We start from the raw sequence: 19395 nt of genomic DNA, 5'->3' as shown, positions 1-19395 counted from the left end.
TATAGGCTCTTTTTAGGGACTTTTAGATGGGTACATGGAGCTTAGAGAAATAGAGGGCTATGCGGTAGGGAAATTCTAGGCAGCTTCTAGAGTAGGTTACATGGTCGGCACAACATTGTGGGCTAAAAGTACTGTAATATGCTGTAGATTTTTCAATGTTCTATGTTGTGTTGAGCTAACAGACAATAGGTGCAGGAGTAGGCCATTCGGCCCTTTGAGCCAGCACTGCCATTCACTGTGATCATGGCTGATCATCCACAATCAGTACCCTGTTCCTGCCTTCTCCCCACATCTCTTGACTCCTCTATCTTTAAGAGCTCTATCTAACTCTTTTTTGAAAGCATCCAGAGAACTGGCCTCCACTGCCTTCTGAGGCAGAGCATTCCACAGAACCACAACCCTCTGTGTGAATATGCTTTTCCTCAGCTCCGTTCTAAATGGTCTACCCCTTATTCTTTAACTGTGGCCTCTGTTTCTGGACAGAGTACAGGATACTGATTGTGGATGATCAGCCATGATCACAGTGAATGGCGGTGCTGGCTCGAAGGGCCGAATGGCCTACTCCTGCACCTATTGTCTATTGTCTATTAGCTCAACACAACATAGAACATTGAAAAATCTACAGCACATTGCAGTCCCTTTAATTAATTCAAACCGAACACCAAATTAAATTAATCCCTTCTACCTAATCAATGGTCATATGCTTCCATTTTCTGAGCAGTCAGATGCCCATCCAAGGGTCTCTAGAATGCCTCTGACATCTGCCTCCACCACCACCCCAGGCTGCATCTACCAGACCCCCACCACTTGCTCCACACACCTCCTTTGAACTTACCCCCCACTCCCCCCATCTTCAATGCACGCACTCTGGTATTAAACATTTCAACCCTGGGAAACAGATACTGTCTACTCTTTCTATGCCTCATAATCTCATAAACCTTTGCAGGTCTTCTCTGCAGCTCCAGAGAATACAATGTAAACTTGTCCAGTCTCTCGTTATTGAACATGGCCGCGTCCTGGTAAAACTCTCTGCACCCTCTACAATGCTCTTACTCCCTTCCTGTAATGGGGTGGCCAGAACTGAATACCATACTCCAGACACAAGAGGTTCTGCAGATGCTGGAAATCCAGAGCAACACACACAAACTGCTGGGAGAACTCAGCAGGCCAGGCAGCGACTATGGAGGGGAATAATCAGTCAACGATTTGGGCCGAGACCCTTCATCAGAACGGGAAAGGAAGGGAGGAAGGGGGCGGATACTGGAATAAGAAAGTGGGTGGAAAGGGGAGGAGTACAAGCAGGCAGGCGATAGCTGTGACCAGGTGAGGGGAAGGTGGGTAGGTGAGGAAGGAGGGACGAGAAGCTGGGCAATGATAGGTGGAAAAGGTAAGGTGCTGAAGAAGAAGAAATCTGATAGAGGACAGTGGACCATGGAAGAAGGTGGGGAACCAGAGGGAGGTGCTGGGCAGTTTGTGAGGGTGGGGGAGGAGGTGAGAAGGGGTGAGAGAACCACCAGTACGGGAGAAAACTGAAATGGTGTGTATGGTGGGGGGGGGGGGAGGGCTGGAAGGGACAGTGGGGAGTGGTCACTGGAAGTTAGAGAATAATTTCTCTTCATTTTTGTGTTGTAAACTCTTCAGATTTGGGGTTAGTCTACAGGAACTGCACATACGAAGGCTGGTCGGAAACCTTTCCCCATTACTACGAGGCGTGCGGCCTTGACGAAAACATCACTGAGATTGGAGACCAGGTAACTCTACTTGTCCCCACAAGTCTTGCGTCTTTTAACAAAGAGTGTCTTTTCCTCAGTGGACCCTCCTCACTGTCCGCTTCCCCCCACCCCCCCCCAGAACATAATAGTGGCAGCACAGAGAATCGGCTGGTGGGACCAATGTGCACAGCTCCGGGGACCCCAGTCTGATCCTGTCTGTCACCTTCCTGACAGCCTGAAGCAGTCTGGCCATTCTCCTCCGACCTCTCTCATTAACAAGGAGTTTTCACCCACAGAACTGAATTGATTCCACAACCTACAGATTCAATACTTCCGAGGACTCTACAATTCAAGTTCTCAGAATAATTCTACTGCCATTACAGTGTGTCCATAAAAGACCGAACTGCCTCCCCAGAGACCAGAGCACTCCTCGTTCGATGTCCATAGGATATCAACCTTAACTACTGAATCTAAAGGCCAAGTGATCATTTCCTTAAGTCTATGACAAAAGAAGGATAGTCCCAGAGACTGGTCTTCCCACAAATTCCACAAGAATGGAAATGGCAGGTAGTGGGCATGATGCTTCGTGTTATACATGAACCCTGTAGTTATCCACTGGTCTCGCATGTTGCTCAGTAGTTTCACCACTGTATGGTTGAATCCTCTTGCTGTATCCAAGAAACTCAGTCCTGGTAGGTAACCCTTGCTTTATTGCGGCTTTCACTTCTGACAGCAGGTCTGCAAGCCCTTGTAGCTTCTGTGGTTTGTTCTGTGAGAGCTTTGGAAAATTATCTAGTCTGCTGAAGAGAGATTCTTCCATTGCTTCTGGAGAGCCATAATATTTGTCCAGCATCTGACTCAGCATTTCTAACCTGGTAGCTGGATTATTGATGTGAGTTGCTCTAAACCTTTTGAGTGGTGCAGTGGCTCCCCTTCAAACCACTTGTGGAGAAGGTCTAGCTCTTCGCTAGGCTTGAGACTTTGCGTGTGGTTTTTTATTGATTGTATTGTATGTCTTTGTTTTACTGTGAATGCCTGCAAGGTAATGGGTCTCAGGGTAGTCTATGGTGGCAAATACATACTTTGATAGTCAGTTTGCTTTGAACTTTGATTGAGGGGGAAAGCGAGTGCAGGGGGTGTGATCAGGGACAGTCAATGCTTGGAGTCAGACGGTCTCAGTGAGATCCTAAATGATTAGATTGGATTAGATTAGATTCAACTTTGTTGTCATTGTGCCGAGTACAGATACAAAGCCAATGAAATGCATTTAGCATCTCACCAGAAATTATTATTATGATTATAAGGACACGCAGTGCCCTTATATTGTCATTTAGTAATGCATGCATTAAGAAATGATAAAAATGTTTTTCCAGAATGATATCACAAAAACACATGACAAACTGACTTAAAAACTAACAACAACCACATAATTATAACATATAGTTACAACAGTGCAAAGCAATACCGTAATTTGATAAGAACAGACCATGGCACAGTAAAAGTCTCAGAGTCTCTCCAAAGTCCCATCATCTCACGCAGATGGTAAACCTCCAGCGCCGCAAACTTGCCGATGCAGCATCCCGGAAGCATCCGACCACAGTCCGACTCCGAGTCCATCCGAAAAACTCCGAGCCTCCGACCACCTCCCGACACCGATGCATCGACCACCATCTCTGCTGAGCGTTTCGACCCCGGCCCCGGCAACAGGCGATACGCAGGGCCGAGGATTTGGGTCCTTCCCCTCCGGAGATTCTCAATCACACAGTAGCAGCAGCAGCGAAGCAGGCATTTCAGATGTTGCTCCAGATGTTCCTCTGCGCTTTCACGGCTGTCCCCATCAAATCCGGATTGATGCATGGCACCCCTAGTTACACATACCGATATTCATTCAGAACGGCAGCGCGCACTGCGATGCGTCGCCATCTCCTCCTCCCTCCGATTGCAAAGAATAGTGTTATTTACAAAATAACTGCAAATAAAAAAAGTGCTACAGCACACAAATATGAAAGTACAGAGACAGCACAATATGGATGCAATACTGTTTAGCGCTGTGATGTGAGGTTCAGCAGTGTCACCACCTCGGGGAAGGAGCTCTTCCTGTGCCTGCTGGTGCGGGAGCGGAGGCTCCTGTAGCGCCTACTGGATGGGAGGAGAGTAAAAAGTCCATGGTTAGGGTGAGATGCATCCCTGATAATGCTTTTCGCCCTGCTCAGGCAGCGTTTATGGTAGATGTTCTCAATGGTGGGCAATTGGGTGCTGATGATCCACTGGGCAGTTTTCACCACATGCTGGAGTGCTTTGTGGTCCGATACGGGACAATTGCCAAACCACACTGAGATGCAGTTGGTGAGTATGCTCTCAATGGTACAGCGGTAAAAGAGTACTTTACTATAAGACCATAAGGCACAGGTCATTCGGCTGATCGAGTCTGCTCCACCATTCATCATGGCTGATTTATGATTACTCGCAACCCCATACTCCTGCTTTCTCCCTGTAACCTTTGATGCCCTGACTAACCAAGAATCTATCAACCTCTGCTTTAAATATACCCAATGACTTGGCTTCTTTCAATATTTTTTATTAATTTAAATATATAAGAACACAGAGTACAGGAAAAAAATGTCAATACATTAAACTAAATCGCACATAAAGACTCCTTACCCTATATTCGTACAAGTCAATTAGTTCACAACATTGAAAAATGATAATTTTATGGTATAAAAAAATCTAACCCACTACTAAGACCGAAGCTGATTAGTAGAAAAAAATATTGTTAGTTATCATCTGTGCTTTCACAGCAAATCAAAGGTTTTTTAAATAATTCAGAAAAGGTCCCCACAATGTTTGAAAGTCTTGATCAGATTCAAAGATTGAACATCAAATCTTCTCTAAATTTAAACATGACATCACATCACGTAACCATTGAGTGTGAATAGGAGGGGCCACATCTTTCCATTTAAGCAAGAGCGTCCTTCTGGCCATAAGAGAAATAAAAGCCAAAATGTACAAATCAGATGGCTCCAAAATAATATCCTTTCCTCCAACAATACCAAATAAAGCAGTCAAAGGATTAGGCTTGAAATTTACTTTAAAAAGTGTTGAAAAGGATTGAAATACTTCTTTCCAAGACTCGAACATGTCCAAAACATATTAATGAGTAAAGCTTCTCCATGATTACATTTATCACAATACGGAGATATATCTAAATAAAAACGAGACAACTTATCCTTAGTCATATGGGCCCTATGGACCACCTTAAACTGAAGGAGAGAGTGACGGGCACATAACGATGAAGTTTTGACCAATCTAAAAATTTGATTCCAAGTTTCCTCAGAAATTGAAGTCTGTAAATCTTGTAAATTTTTAATTTTATCTAAAGGAACACTTCTCATTCCCAAGAGCATATTATAAATATTAGATATAGATCCATTATAAAAAGGTTTCAGATTAAAAATTACATCTAGTAGATTCTTATCAGGACTTTTAGGAAATTACTTATTTGAGACCGTAAAAAATCTCTTATTTGTAGATATTGAAAAAAATGAGCTTCGGGTAAACTATACTTAGTTGACAATTGTTCAAACAATAAAGGACCTCCCTCTACAAACAAGTCCTGAAAGCATTTAATACCTAACCTATCCCATTCTTTAAAAGCCACATCAATCATAGAGGGTTTAAAAAAAAATTAGAAAAAATGGGACTCAAAAGAGAAAATCTCAATAAGCCAAAGTATTTTTGGAATTGTATCCAAATCCTCATAGTGTGTGTTTAACTACCAGATTATCAGTTAACTTACTCAGAGACAAAGGAAGTGAGGATCCAAGAAGAGAAACAGAGAATTTATTAACAGAGTTAGCTTCTAAGAAAACCCACATCGGGCAATCCTCACGATTTATATAATATAACCAAAATGTAAGATTTCTTATATTAACTGCCCAATAATAAAATCTAAAATTTGGTAAGGCTAATCCTCCATTCTTCTTATCTTTCTGAAGATGAATCTTATTTAATCTCGAACGCTTATTCTTCCATATATTAGAAGATATAATAGAGTCAAGAGAATCAAAAAAATATTTAGGAATGAAAACCGGCAATGCCTGAAAAAGATATATAAATTTAGGTAATATATTCATTTTGATAGTTAATTCGACTAATTAACAATAACGAAAGAGGCGAACAATTTAATAGTTTTTTTTACATGATTCAATAGAGTAAGAAAATTTTCTTTAAATAGACACTTATAATTTTTAGTAACTGTTACACCTAAATAAGTAAATTGGTTTCTTACAATTTTAAAAGGAAGGTTAGAATTTGTTGGTATCAAATTGTTCAAAGGGAAAAGTTCACTTTTATAACCTGAAAACCGGCTAAAACAGGAGAGTAAAGAAAGCACATGGGGTAATGAAATCTCAACATTAGAAATAAATAGCAGCAAATCATCAGCATACAACGAGACTTTATGAATGGTGTCTCTCCTTAAAATACTGGTGATATCATTAGATTTTCGAAAAGCAATGGCTAAAGGTTCTAAGGCCAGATCAAAAAGCAAAGGGCTGACTGGACAACCTCGTCTAGTGCCACGTTGAAGCTTAAATGGTTTGGAGTTACGAAAATTAGTGATAATCCTAGCAGAAGGAGCTAAATAAAGTAATTTAATCCATTGAATGAAAACAGGTCCAAAATTAAATTTTTCTAAAGTTTTAAATAAATAATTGCATTCAACTCTGTTGAAAGCTTTCTCAGCATCTAGGGATACCACACATTCTGATACTGTGTTAGAAGGAGAATAAATAACATTTAATAACCAGTGAATATTAAAGTGAGAATATCAATTTTTGATTAACCTGGTTTGGTTATCAGAAATGACAGATAGTAAAATATTTTCAATGCTATGGGCCAGAACTTGAGAAAAGATCTTAGCATCAACATTAAGTAAAGAAATTGGTCTATAAGAAGAGCATTCAGTTGGATCCTTATTCTTTTTAAGAATAAACAAAATGGAAGCCTCATAAAGCGATTGAGGAAGTCTGCCCGACTTAAATGAATCCGAAAAAGCTGAACATAAATGAGGTGTAAGCAGTGAGGAAAAGATCTTGTAAAATTCTCCAGAAAATCCGTCTGGACCCAGTGCTTTCCTCAAACGTAATGAGCACACAGCCTCAACAATTTCCTCAAAAGAAGTAGGTTGTTCCAACAATTTTCTGTTGTCGGCAGAAATTGTAGGAATATTTATTTGATCTAAAATATTGTTCATTACAGCATCATCTTTAGAAGATTCAGAACTATAAAGTTTAGAGTAAAATTCTCTGGAAGTATTATTTATTTCTAAATAATCAGTTGTCCTATCAGCATCAGCCTTGCATATTTCTTTAATCTGTTGTTTAGCTCTAAAGGTTTTAATTTGATCAGCCAATAATTTACCAGTGACTTGGTCTCCACAGCTGTCTGTGGCAATGAATTCCACAGATTCTCCACCCTCTGGTTACAGAAATAGCTTCTCTGTTCTAAAGGGACATCTTTGTATTCTCATTAGTGTACACAAAGGATAATACTAACTTTGTGGTCGGGGGATTTGGGGAAAAAGTAAGTCTCCCTAGTAAAGCAGTGGTACTCCATGCCGTGATGGGCTTTAGTGTGGATAAATCTCTAGGGGCCAATGGGAGACAAGTGAAGAGATTTATGAATGCTCTGACTGAGAATTTTAGATCTTTGCTATCCACAAATGATGTGCCAGATGACTCACATTCATTATTATGTGCCGTGTCGTATGATGTGGGTAATCATGGTCTATTGACCATGATTGTTCTTGACAAATTTTCCTACAGAAGTGGTTTGCCGTTGCCATCTTCTGCGCAAGTCAGGTGACCCCAGCCATTATCAATACTCTCTAGAGATTGCCTGCCTGGTGTTGGTGGTCACGTAACCAGGACTTGTGTCAGAGTGTCCTACAGCATAGTTATAGGCTTTTCAGTCCATCTAACCATGCTGACCGAGATTCCCATCTAAGCCTGCTCCATCTGCTCATGTTTGACCTAATACCCTCCAAATCAGTTTTCCCCCAAACTGCTTCCTTGGCTCCCAGACCCCCTCCTCAGAGACCCCTCTCTCTTTCCAGCATTACATAAAAGCTATAAAGAATTTTGATTTACAATGCGTAGTGAAGGAAAATTGGAACCACAATTTTAACGCAGTGACAAATGATTCCAGACATTATTCAGAAGTCGCTCAAACGGAGTCTCAGATCCCCACATTCAGTAATTTGAAATCTGTTTCATTCCTTTGAAAGAATTTGGGTAACTGCACTGAAACTGCGCTCCGCTAAACATAATGTTAAAAAGGCTATAAAAATACAACTTGACCTTTTTCCATAGTGCAGAGATTGCTTTCTACGACCAAAGGTCTTGATATGATTTTTGAAGCTCGGCTTCAGATCGAAGTCATATTGTAGTAAGATTCATTCTTCCTCCATCCTTCCTGTTAATTCCTCATTACAAGTGTTCAGCAATGAATTTATTACCCGATCTGGAATTTGGATCAAGAGAAGATCCTGAAATCTGTCCGACCTGTTTTTATGCAGCTCACCCAGGTGGACACAGTATACTTGAAGATCATTATCTGATATTCTTTGTTTCTCTTCCAACTCAGAGAGACTCGGAAGTTCGAGAAGGTCACCATGGTCCATATTGCACTTAACTAGGGTTAACCTGGTCAGAAATGTGGAGAGGACTGATTTAGCTTTAATAAGATTCACAATTGCAATTTAAGATTGTTTTTATTAAATATTGCAAATAATCCTGACAAATAAGCAATGTCATGCCTAATATTCTTGAGCTTGATTACCGAATGAAGCATTCAAGTCTTCAAAGGAGTTTATCACATTTTCAAAAAGTGCACAAAAGCATCTCAGGCAGTTTCCTTTTGAGAGCCATCTGACTTCTCTGTTCAACAGCAAGCCGCCAAAGTGTTGACCATTCTCAATACAAAGCTCTCGAAATAGTCGAGAATTGAGAGCCTAGGATTTGATTTTACTTACTGCAGAGATAACAGTATTTCATGATTTGTGCCGCAGAACACTTGGGTTTTATTTCTGAGACAAGATGTTGTCTGTGAAGTACAAAGTGAATGGTAAATATATTAGGTACAGATATTTTCAAGAAACTAATAACCCCATGGTGGCGTCTTGTCATTGATGCTGCCTCTCCTGTTGCAGAAACAAGAACATTGGTGAGCAGAATGCCCTCCTGTAAAAATTGCTCAATGACCCAAAATATTAGCTCCCCCTTCCTATCTGTTTCTAGTCACCTTGCAAATAACAACTCTTGAACCATGCTTTCATCTTTTATGAAGTGAACATAACCAAGAAGCAAAGATTTGTTGCCTAGCAAAGTTAACTCATCCAACTTCAGAGCAAATTCAGTTGTCCTAAGTATGTTGCACAATGTGTCTTCCACATTCTCAGACATCATCTATTCAACACATACAAAATGCTGGAGGAACTCGGTAGGCCAGGCAGCATCCATGGAAAAGAGTATATCGAGGTCCTTGATTGGACATGATATCACAAGTTACGGGGAGAAGGCCGGGAACTGGGGTTGAGGAGGAGATAGAAAAAAGGATCAGCGATGATTGAATGCTGGAGCAGACTCAATAGACTACCTGGCCTAATTCTGCTCTTATGTCTTATGGTCTGGGCCCAAAACATTGACTGTACTCTTTTCTATAGATACTGCCTGGTCTGCTGAGTTCCTCCAGAATTTTGTGTGTGTTGCTTGAATTTCCAACATCTTCAGATTTTCTTTTGTTTGAGATTTCAACTATTCGTCTTTGAACAGAGTTGTCACTGAGCAGAATCACTTTAATTATTTGGTCTGGTGATTGATAGAGAACCATACTCAGAAACTCCCTTACTGCTGGCAGAATCAGTTCTTCTCCAATGGCATGGGGCTTTCCAGATTGAGCAACGAGCAATGAAATGTCGTAGGAAACACATAGGAAATCACTGTTTCGGTGTGAAGTGCTGGCAAACATGTTTTGAAGTGTGATCCATTTCTGAAAGTTATCACAAAGTGACTGAAAGTAACTTACTTTATCAGAGTGTATTCAGTTGAACCAGAACAGTTTCATTGCTTCATTTGGGGAAAAAAACATTTTCACACAACAGACACGTTGGCTGCTGTTGGTTGCTTTGTGCTGGTAGAAATCCATATTGCAGATACGCCACCCTGCACTCCCTCTACATTTCTCTTTTGTTTGGTCTGCTTCTGCCTTTTTCATTATGGATTAATGACCACAGTCATCGTCTATTGTTTACGTCCAACCTTAAGCGCTGCGATCGATAAAGGGGAAAGTTATGGTATCATCGTAGCTCAGGCAAAGCTGACTCTGCCTGAAGGTAGAAGGGCAGTGATATCTCAGTCAGGTGTGAACTAGAGAAATGTAGTCAAAAGGACAGATTCTGAACTTTACCCCATTGAATACACACCCTAATTCACAGGAATAGTGTCACGGTGTGATTGCAGTATCAGAATTGACTGGCTTACACTGTAATGTGGGGCCGGGCCCAGAAATCACATGATTTCTTTCAGTCCAGGTTTCTCATGCTCTACCAAATACAGGATTGTCACAAACAGGAGAAAATTTGCGGATGCTGGAAATCCAAATCAACAAACACAAAAAGGAGGAACTCTGCACGCCAGGCAGATTGTCACATTGCTTTTCATCAACCTTAACACAGTTTGAGCAAAGTCAAAGAAAATGGTGGGTTAGCAAGAGATGAGGTGATCACGTGATCAATGTAAATATTTATGAAGCAATGAAGATCAAATGCTTGTAATAAGAGATTCATTTCTTAAATTAAGCCTGTCATCTTTCACTGCTGAGTGAACCCCCCACTCCCTTTATCTCTATCATCCCCTTAGAAACTCCGAATGACCCAGTAGCGGGGTGGTTGTGATATCACCCACTTTGGGAACCACTGCTCTAAACTTTTCCAATCCATGCACCTGAACAAGTGTCTTTAAGCATTGTTAATGTACCTGCTCAACCACTTCCACTGGCAGCTCATAACATACACGGACCACCCTCTGGATGAAATGTTGCTCCTCAGGTTCCTGTAAAATCTCTCCCTTTTCACCTTAAACCTGGGTTCTCTACTTCTTGATTCTCCAACCCCGGGACAAACAAAAACAAAATCTGTGTGCATTTCACCATCTCTATGCCCCTCCTAGAAGTTACAGAAATTATACACCTTTCATTCCCCTATGCACATTCCTATGAGGAAATATCCCAACCTACCTCTCTCCATAACCCACTCAGAAAAAGCTGCAGGAAGCTGCAAACTCAGCCTTTCCATCGTGGGCACCCGCCCCCTCCATCGTGGGCACCCGCCTCTCCAACGTGGGCACCAGCCGCTCCATCATGAGCACGAGCTCCATTGAGGGCACCCGCCTCTCCAGCATTGAGGTCATCTTCAAAAGGCAATGCCTGATAAAAGATGGCATCCATCATTAAGGCCCATCATCACCCAGGACGTGCCCTCTTCTCATTGCTACCATCAGGGAGGAGGTACAGGAGCCTGAAGACACACACTTAATGATTCAGAAACAGCTTCTCCTCTGCCATCCGATCTCTGAACAGACACTGAACCAACCCATGAACACTACCACACTATTCCTCCTTTCTTCCACTACTTGTTTCTAATGCATATTTCTAATTTTAAATTATATATTTTTTATCTATTGCACTGTCCTGCTGCCACAAAATGATAACATTCTCCATGTTTTTGGTTTTGGCATTGGTGCTTCCATTCCGAGCCATGATGGAGGGTTGTTTTGACAACTGGACGTCAATGGATATTGGTGTTTTCCAGAGATAGTGCTGATTTACATCCTTCAGTCCTCTGCATGAATTGTTTGATCGCCATGTAGTAAAATTGCTAAATTGGTTTATAGTTGTCAGATGTACCTGTTTACAGTGGGAAAATGGTTTTGCTCACTGTCTAGACAGAGCAATTCATCATACCGGTGCATTGAGGTAGTACAGTAATGGAATGCAGAATGGTATGAACATACCAGCTGTGAGGTGAAAAAGGCACAACAGCGCCTCTTTCACCTCGGACGGTTAATGAAATTTGATATGGGTCCCCAAATCCTAAGGACTTTCTACAGGGGCACAATTGAGAGCACCCTGACTGGCTGCATCACTGCCTGGTATGGGAACTGTACTTCCCTCAATCGCAGGACTCTGCAGAGAGTGGTGTGGACAGCCCAGCGCATCTGTAGATGTGAACTTCCCACTATTCAGGACATTTACAGAGACAGGTGTGTAAAAAGGGGCCGAAGGGTCATAGGGGACCCGAGTCACCCCAAACAAAAACTGTTCCAGCTGCTACCATCTGGGAAATGGTACTGCAGCATAAAAGCCAGGACCGACAGGCTCCAGGACAGCTTCTTCCACCAGACCATCAGACTGATTAACTCACGCTGATACAACTGTATTTCTGTGTTACATTGACTGTCCTGTTCACATAGTTATTATTACAAATTACTATAAATTGCACATTTAGACAGAGACATAACGTAAAGATTTTTTCTCCTCGTGTATGTGAAAGATGTAATAATGTGAATTCAATTCAATAATTGTTGTAGTTACAGAGAAAGTGTCGTGCAGATAGACAGTAAGACAACCAGATGGTGAGGTCAGGTGTCCATCTTATCATAGTAGGGAATATTCAGTTAGGGTGACAGTTCAAAGTACATAGAGATTAATTTTCTTGTGGGCATTCACAGTGGAACAAAGAAACACAATAGAATCAGTGAAAAGCTACACACGGGCTCACAACCATTGTGCAAATGAAGACAAACTGTGCAAATCTGTGTGTGTGGGTGTGTATACTGAGATACAACACAGAACAGGCCCCCCCTGCCCTTTGGGCTGGCTGCCCAGACACCCCCGATTTAATCCTAGCTTAATCACGGTACAATTCACAGTGACCGATTAACCTGTCAGCCTTTAGACTGTGGGAGGAAACAACATCTGGAGGAACCTTGCCCGGTCACAGGGGGAACGTACAAACTCCTTACAGACGGCAGCGGGGAAAGAAAGTAAATGAATAATGCGGAGATCGCTCGTTGTGGGGTCCCCAAAAGTGAGTGCACAGGATGTGGAATCAGTTCAGAGTGCCTTTCATCGGGGCCTTCCCCCAGCCCATCCGGGACATTCGCTGGATGTGCTGCACTCGCAGGGCCCTCTGCATTGTCAAGGACCCCTCCCAGCCATGCCTCATCCCTCCGTCAGGCAGATGGTACCGCTGTACAAAAACAAGGATTGTTAGGCTGGGCAACAGATTTATCCCCCAGGCCATGAGAATTCTGCTACCACCCTGAACGCATTACTTATGACAGCGTCAATAGCATTATACTCTTGTATGTTTAACTATATGCTATATATGCACTTTAATGTCAGCTTGTACAGAATATCTTTTATCTGTTAATATTATTTTATCGGCTGAGTGTGATATGTGCACCTTGGCCCAGAGGAGCGATGTTTTGTTTAGATGTATACCCCTGACTGGTTGAATGACAATAAACTTGGGTGAGCGAAGTGCAGGAGCCTGATGGTCGGAGAGTGGTAGCTGTTCCTGAACCTGGTGGTGTGGGACCTAAGGCTCCTGCACCTCCAGCAAGCTACCTAACGAGGCAGCGTCTGAGAACACCTTCTTCCACTCTCCCTGCGCGGTTCTGCGGTACTGACACACTCTCTCTCTCAGCTCTTGCAGGGTCAGTATTATGTGTCCGTCAAGGCTCTCTACACGGTGGGCTACAGCACCTCCCTGGTTTCCCTGGCCATCGCTATGATCATACTCTGCCGCTTTAGGTAAGACCTTTCTCCGGTAGGTTTCTCCCCACCGCTCGAGGGTGGCATGGTAGCGTAATGTTTTATAGTATCGGCGATCGTGATCGGGGTTCTATCTCCGTAAAGAGTTTGTACTTTCCCGCCGTGGCCGTGTGGGCTTTCTCTGTCAGCATGGCAACAGTGTGGCGACTCCCGCAACGATACTACAGCCAAAGGCGTCCCAGAGTTCAGTGTTCAGAGTTCAATTCCAGCACCGTCTGGAAGAAGTTTGTCAGTTCTCCCCGTGAGATGCGTGGGTGTCCTCCTGGGGCTCACCCTCCCCACCCCGTAGTCCAAAGATGTAAATTGTCCTGTGATTGGCCTGGTGTTAATTAGGTGCGTAGCTGGGTGGTGCGGTGTGGCTCGTTGGGGCCGGAAGGGCCAGTTCCACACTGTTATCTCTAAATGAATAAATAAATAAAATCAAAAGACATATGGTGAGTTGTGCGCAAAATTTACAAGGATGTTGCCAGGACATGTTGAATTGGTTAGGACTTTATTCCTTGGAGCACAGGAGAATGAGGGGAAATTTGATTGTGATATACTAAATTATAAGGGGTAGGGATAGGGTAAATGCAAATCTGTTTTTGAGGTTGGGTCAGACTAGTACTATAGGTCATAGGGTAAGGGTGAAAGGTGAAATGCTAAGGGGGGAACCTTCTCCACTCAGAGGATTATGGGAGTGTGGAATGAGCTGCGTGTGAAAGTAGTGGATGTGAGTTCAATTTCAACATTTAAGAGAAGTATGGATAAGTAAGAGTTCAAAATTTGAAGTAAAGTTTATTATCAAAGTACATATATGTCACCGTAATCAACCCTGAGATTCATTTTCCTGTGGGCATACTCAGCAAATCTATGGAATAGTAACTTTAACAGGATCAATAAAAGATCAACCAGAGTGCAGAAGATGCCAAACTGTGCAAATGCAAGTATAAATAAATAGCAATAAGTAATGAGAGCATGACATAACAAGATAAAGAGTGCTTAAAGTGAGATCATTGGTTGTTTGAACATCTCAATAGATGGGCAAGTGCATGTAGTTATCCTCTTTGTTCAGGAGCCTGACGGTTGAGGGGTAATAACTGTTCCTGAGCCTTGTGATGCGAGTCCTGAGGCTCCTGTACTTTCTTCCTGACAGCAGCAGCGACAAAAAAAAGGTCTGGGAGATGGGGATCTTTGACGATGGATGCTGCTTTTCTATGACAGCGTTTCATGTAGATGCGTTTAATGGTTGGGAGGGCTTTATTCATGATACACGGGCTGAATCCACTACCTTTTGCAGGATTTTCTGTTCAAAGGCATTGGTGTTCCCATACCAGGCTGTGTCAATGGATAGGAGGGGAATGGAGGGCTATGGTCTGGATATGTGTCAATGAGACTAGGCAGAGTAACAGTTCAGCACAGACTAGATGGGCCAAAAGGCCTGCTTCTGTTCTCTATGACTCTAGGCTTGGAACCTGAAAACCAGAAAATTCCATACACCCATTCATCCGGAGGCTAGCTCTCAGAAACAGCAATTAATCCCCTGCACACTGACACAAACCATGCAAGATCCACCTTTATTTCTTTACAATTGGGACATTATTACCGCCCGTTGTTTTGAGGAGGAACCAGACTTGGTCTGAGATCGGTCAGTGTATGCAAACCATTCCCAGTCTAAAGCTGCAAGCAGGGCCGCCCTCTGCTGGTGTACCCTGGAACTTCAGCAGGAAGGTGCAAATGCCTGAATGAGCTGTAGCTTTAAATCAAAATGCAAAGATCTAACTTATTATTAAAGTACATATATGTCACCATATGTTACCCAGAAATTCATGTTCCTGCGGGCCTTTATAGTAGATACAAAGAGGTGCAATGGAATCAATGAAAACTGCACAGAAAGACAAACTGTTCAAATACAAACAAAATAAAAATATTAATAAATAAATAAGTAATAAATAATATTAAGAACGTGAGTCATAGAGCCCTTGAAACTTGGGAGCAAATTAAAGAAACAGGTAAATTAACCACATGTACTGAGGTTACTGATCATTTCATTACATCAGTGCATTGAGGTAGTACAAGGGAAAACAGTAACAGAATGCAGAATATTAGTTACAGAGAAAGTGCAGAATAGGCAGACAGTAAGGTTCAAGGTCATAATGAGGCAGACTGTGAGGTGAAGAATCCATCTTATCGGACAAAGGAGTCGTTGGACAGTGGGAAAGAAGCTACCCTTGAGCCTGGGGGAACGTGCTTTCAGGCGTTTGTATTTTCTGCCCGATGGGAGAGAGGAGACCCGCCCAGGCCAAGCTCCTTCTCACTGCTGCCATCGGGCAGGGAGTACAGGAGCCTCAGGACTCGCACCACCAGGTTCAAAGACAGTCACTACCCCTCATTCACTCATTTATGGGCTCCTTTATCTTGTTATTTCATGCTGGTTATTTATTGCTATTTATTTATATCTGCATTTGCACGGTTTGTGTCCACTGTCTACAGTTACTGATCTATAGATTTGCTAAGTAGGCCCACAGGTAAAGAACCTCAGGGTTGTACGTGGTGACATGGATGTACCCTGATAATAAACTTTACTTTGAACTTTGAGAAGAGAGAGTGTCCTGGGGGTGCTGGTGTCTTTGACTAAGATGGCTGCTTTACTGAGGCAGCGAGTATACATCGAGGACATGGAGGGAGGGCAGCTTCCTCCCTCCGCATTAGCCACGGCTTTGGCGTGGTAAAGTTGGATGCTGTAGCTGGTGTTTCTGAATGGGGGGGCGTGGGGAGAAGCATGGAAGATGAAGGCTTGCGTGAGGTAACATGGTGCCCATCCCCCCCTTCTGATTGCTAAATGGGGTAGTTTAGATTTTGGTGAAGTTCTACTGTCAATCTACCAGGTGTGCTGCAGGAGAGAACTTCATACTCCCTCATGGCAAAGGGCAAGGCCATTTAGCCCATTGAGTCATAGAAACATAGAAAATAGGTGCAAGAGTAGGCCATTCGGCCCTTCGAGCCTGCACCGCCATTTATTATGATCATGGCTGATCATCCAACTCAGAACCCCGCCCCAGCCTTCCCTCCATACCCCCTGACCCCTGTAGCCACAAGGGCCATATCTAACTCCCTCTTAAATATAGCCAATGAACTGGCCTCAACTGTTTCCTGTGGCAGAGAATTCCACAGATTCACCACTCTCTGTGTGAAGAAGTTTTTCCTAATCTCGGTCCTAAAAGGCTTCCCCTCTATTCTCAAACTGTGACCCCTCGTTCTGGAACTCCCCAACATCGGGAACAATCTTCCCGCATCTAGCCTGTCCAATCCCTTTAGGATCTTATACGTTTCAATCAGATCCCCCCTCAATCTTCTAAATTCCAACGAGTACAAGCCCAGTTCATCCAGTCTTTCTTCATGTGAAAGTCCTGCCATCCCAGGAATCAATCTGGTGAACCTTCTTTGTACTCCCTCTATGGCAAAGATGTCTTTCCTCAGATTAGGGGACCAAAACTGCACACAATACTCCAGGTGTGGTCTCACCAAGGCCTTGTACAACTGCAGTAGTACCTCCCTGCTCCTGTACTCGAATCCTCTCGCTATAAATGCCAGCATACCATTCGCCTTTTTCACCGCCTGCTGTACCTGCATGCCCACTTTCAATGACTGGTGTATAATGACACCCAGGTCTCGTTGCACCTCCCCTTTTCCTAATCGGCCACCATTCAGATAATAATCTGTTTTCCTATTTTTGCCACCAAAGTGGATAACTTCACATTTATCCACATTAAATTGCATCTGCCATGAGTTTGCCCACTCACCCAACCTATCCAAGTCACCCTGCATCGTCTTAGCATCCTCCTCACTGCTAACACTGCCACCCAGCTTCGTGTCATCCGCAAACTTGGAGATGCTGCATTTAATTCCCTCATCCAAGTCATTAATATATATTGTAAACAACTGGGGTCCCAGCACTGAGCCTTGCGGTACCCCACTAGTCACCGCCTGCCATTCTGAAAAGGTCCTGTTTATTCCCACTCTTTGCTTCCTGTCTGCTAACCAATTCTCCACCCACACCAATACCTTACCCCCAATACCGTGTGCTTTAAGTTTGCACACTAATCTCCTGTGTGGGACCTTGTCAAAAGCCTTTTGAAAATCCAAATATACCACATCCACTGGTTCTCCCCTATTCACTCTACTAGTTACATTCTCAAAAAATTCTATGAGATTCGTCAGACATGATTTTCCTTTCACAAATCCATGCTGACTTTGTCCGATCATTTCACCGCTTTCCAAATGTGCTGTTATCACATCCTTGATAACTGACTCCAGCAGTTTCCCCACCACCGACGTTAGGCTAACTGGCCTATAATTCCCCAGTTTCTCTCTCCCTCCTTTTTTTAAAAAGTGGGGTTACATTAGCCACCCTCCAATCCTCAGGAACTAGTCCAGAATCTAACGAGTTTTGAAAAATTATCACTAATGCATCCACTATTTCTTGGGCTACTTCCTTAAGCACTCTAGGATGCAGACCATCTGGCCCTGGGGATTTATCTGCCTTTAATCCCTTCAATTTACCTAACACCACTTCCCTACTAACATGTATTTCACTCAGTTCCTCCATCTCACTGGACCCTCTGTCCCTTACTATTTCTGGAAGATTATTTATGTCCTCCAATGCTAGCCACTCATTCCTCCGCTGTAATTTCTCCCCATGTACACACCGGAGGCAACTTCCAATGGCCAAGGAACCCGCCAGCCCACACGTCTTTGGGATATGGGAGGGAAGTAGACCATCCGGGAAAACACATACTGTCACAGTGAGAGTTGTTAGACCATAAGAGCAGAATTAGGCCATTCGGCCTATTGAGTGTGTGCTACCATTCCATCATGGCTGATTTATTAACCCCCTCAGCCTCATTATCCTGTCTTCTCTCCGTAACATTTGATGCCCTGTCTAATCAAGAAGCTATCAACCTCCACTTTAAATATACCCAGTGACTTGACCTCATGATTTCAAAATGTTCAAAGTTAATTTTATTATCAAAGTACATCTATGTCACCGTATACAGCCCTGATTCATTATTGATTGTGGGCAATCACTGTAAATAGAAAAAAACACAATAGAATCAATAAAAACAGCACTCAACAGAGACGGACAAACAACTCCCGTGCAAAAGAGGGCCAACTGTGCAAATACCAACAGAAAAGAAAAATATAATAAATAAATAACAAGAACAGCAGTTGTAGAGTCCTTAAAGCTGAGTGCAAAAAGGTTGTGGAATCAGTTCAGTGTTGGGGTGAGTGAACTTAACCCCTCTGGTTCTGATTTGTATGGCTTGTGTCCGTGTCCGAGTGGGGCAGGAGTTGGATAGCGAAGATCAGGTATGTACCTGTCTCTGTCCGTGTCCGAGTGGGGCAGGAGTTAGATGCGCTTGTAGGGGAAGCGGCAGAGGGAACCATTTAGCACAGAGAGGATAAACAGAACTCCCTCCCTGCCTCAGTAACTGCCTTCTCTTGCAGGAAGCTTCATTGCACCCGGAACTACATCCACATGAACCTCTTTGTCTCCTTCATCCTACGAGCCATTTCGGTCTTCATCAAGGACGCCATCCTGTACTCGGAGAGCGAGGGAAGCCACTGCTCCGTCTCCACGGTCAGTCCGCAGGGCTGGGGTGGCGGGGAGTGGGCCGCGGTGCGCAGGGGAGATGTGCTCGGTGGGGTGTGAAAGGGGTCTTGTTTCTGACGGTACGTGTGCAGAGGAGACATTAGCCCAGATGGAGATTGAGTTAAGATTGATGGGAGGTGTGTGTGGGGGGGGGGG

At 43.2% G+C, this 19395-nt stretch overlaps 1 protein-coding gene across 4 annotated transcripts in view; it reads left to right on the top strand.

Moving 5' to 3' along the window:
• Window positions 1–19395, top strand: part of LOC134344556 (pituitary adenylate cyclase-activating polypeptide type I receptor-like) — a 269718-nt gene that overhangs the window by 119613 nt on the left and 130710 nt on the right. For all 4 annotated transcript variants that reach the window (XM_063044563.1, XM_063044562.1, XM_063044561.1 and 1 more), the window contains exons 5-7: window positions 1642–1751; window positions 13480–13586; window positions 19095–19227. In XM_063044563.1, coding sequence (XP_062900633.1) covers window positions 1642–1751; window positions 13480–13586; window positions 19095–19227 — 350 coding nt within the window. The remainder of the gene's footprint in view (window positions 1–1641; window positions 1752–13479; window positions 13587–19094; window positions 19228–19395) is intronic.

This window comes from Mobula hypostoma, chromosome 3 (assembly GCF_963921235.1).
Source record: "Mobula hypostoma chromosome 3, sMobHyp1.1, whole genome shotgun sequence".
Classification (NCBI taxonomy): Eukaryota; Metazoa; Chordata; class Chondrichthyes; order Myliobatiformes; family Myliobatidae; genus Mobula; species Mobula hypostoma.
Note: the sequence above shows the minus strand (reverse complement) of the source record. Positions and strands in the feature narration are given on the sequence as shown.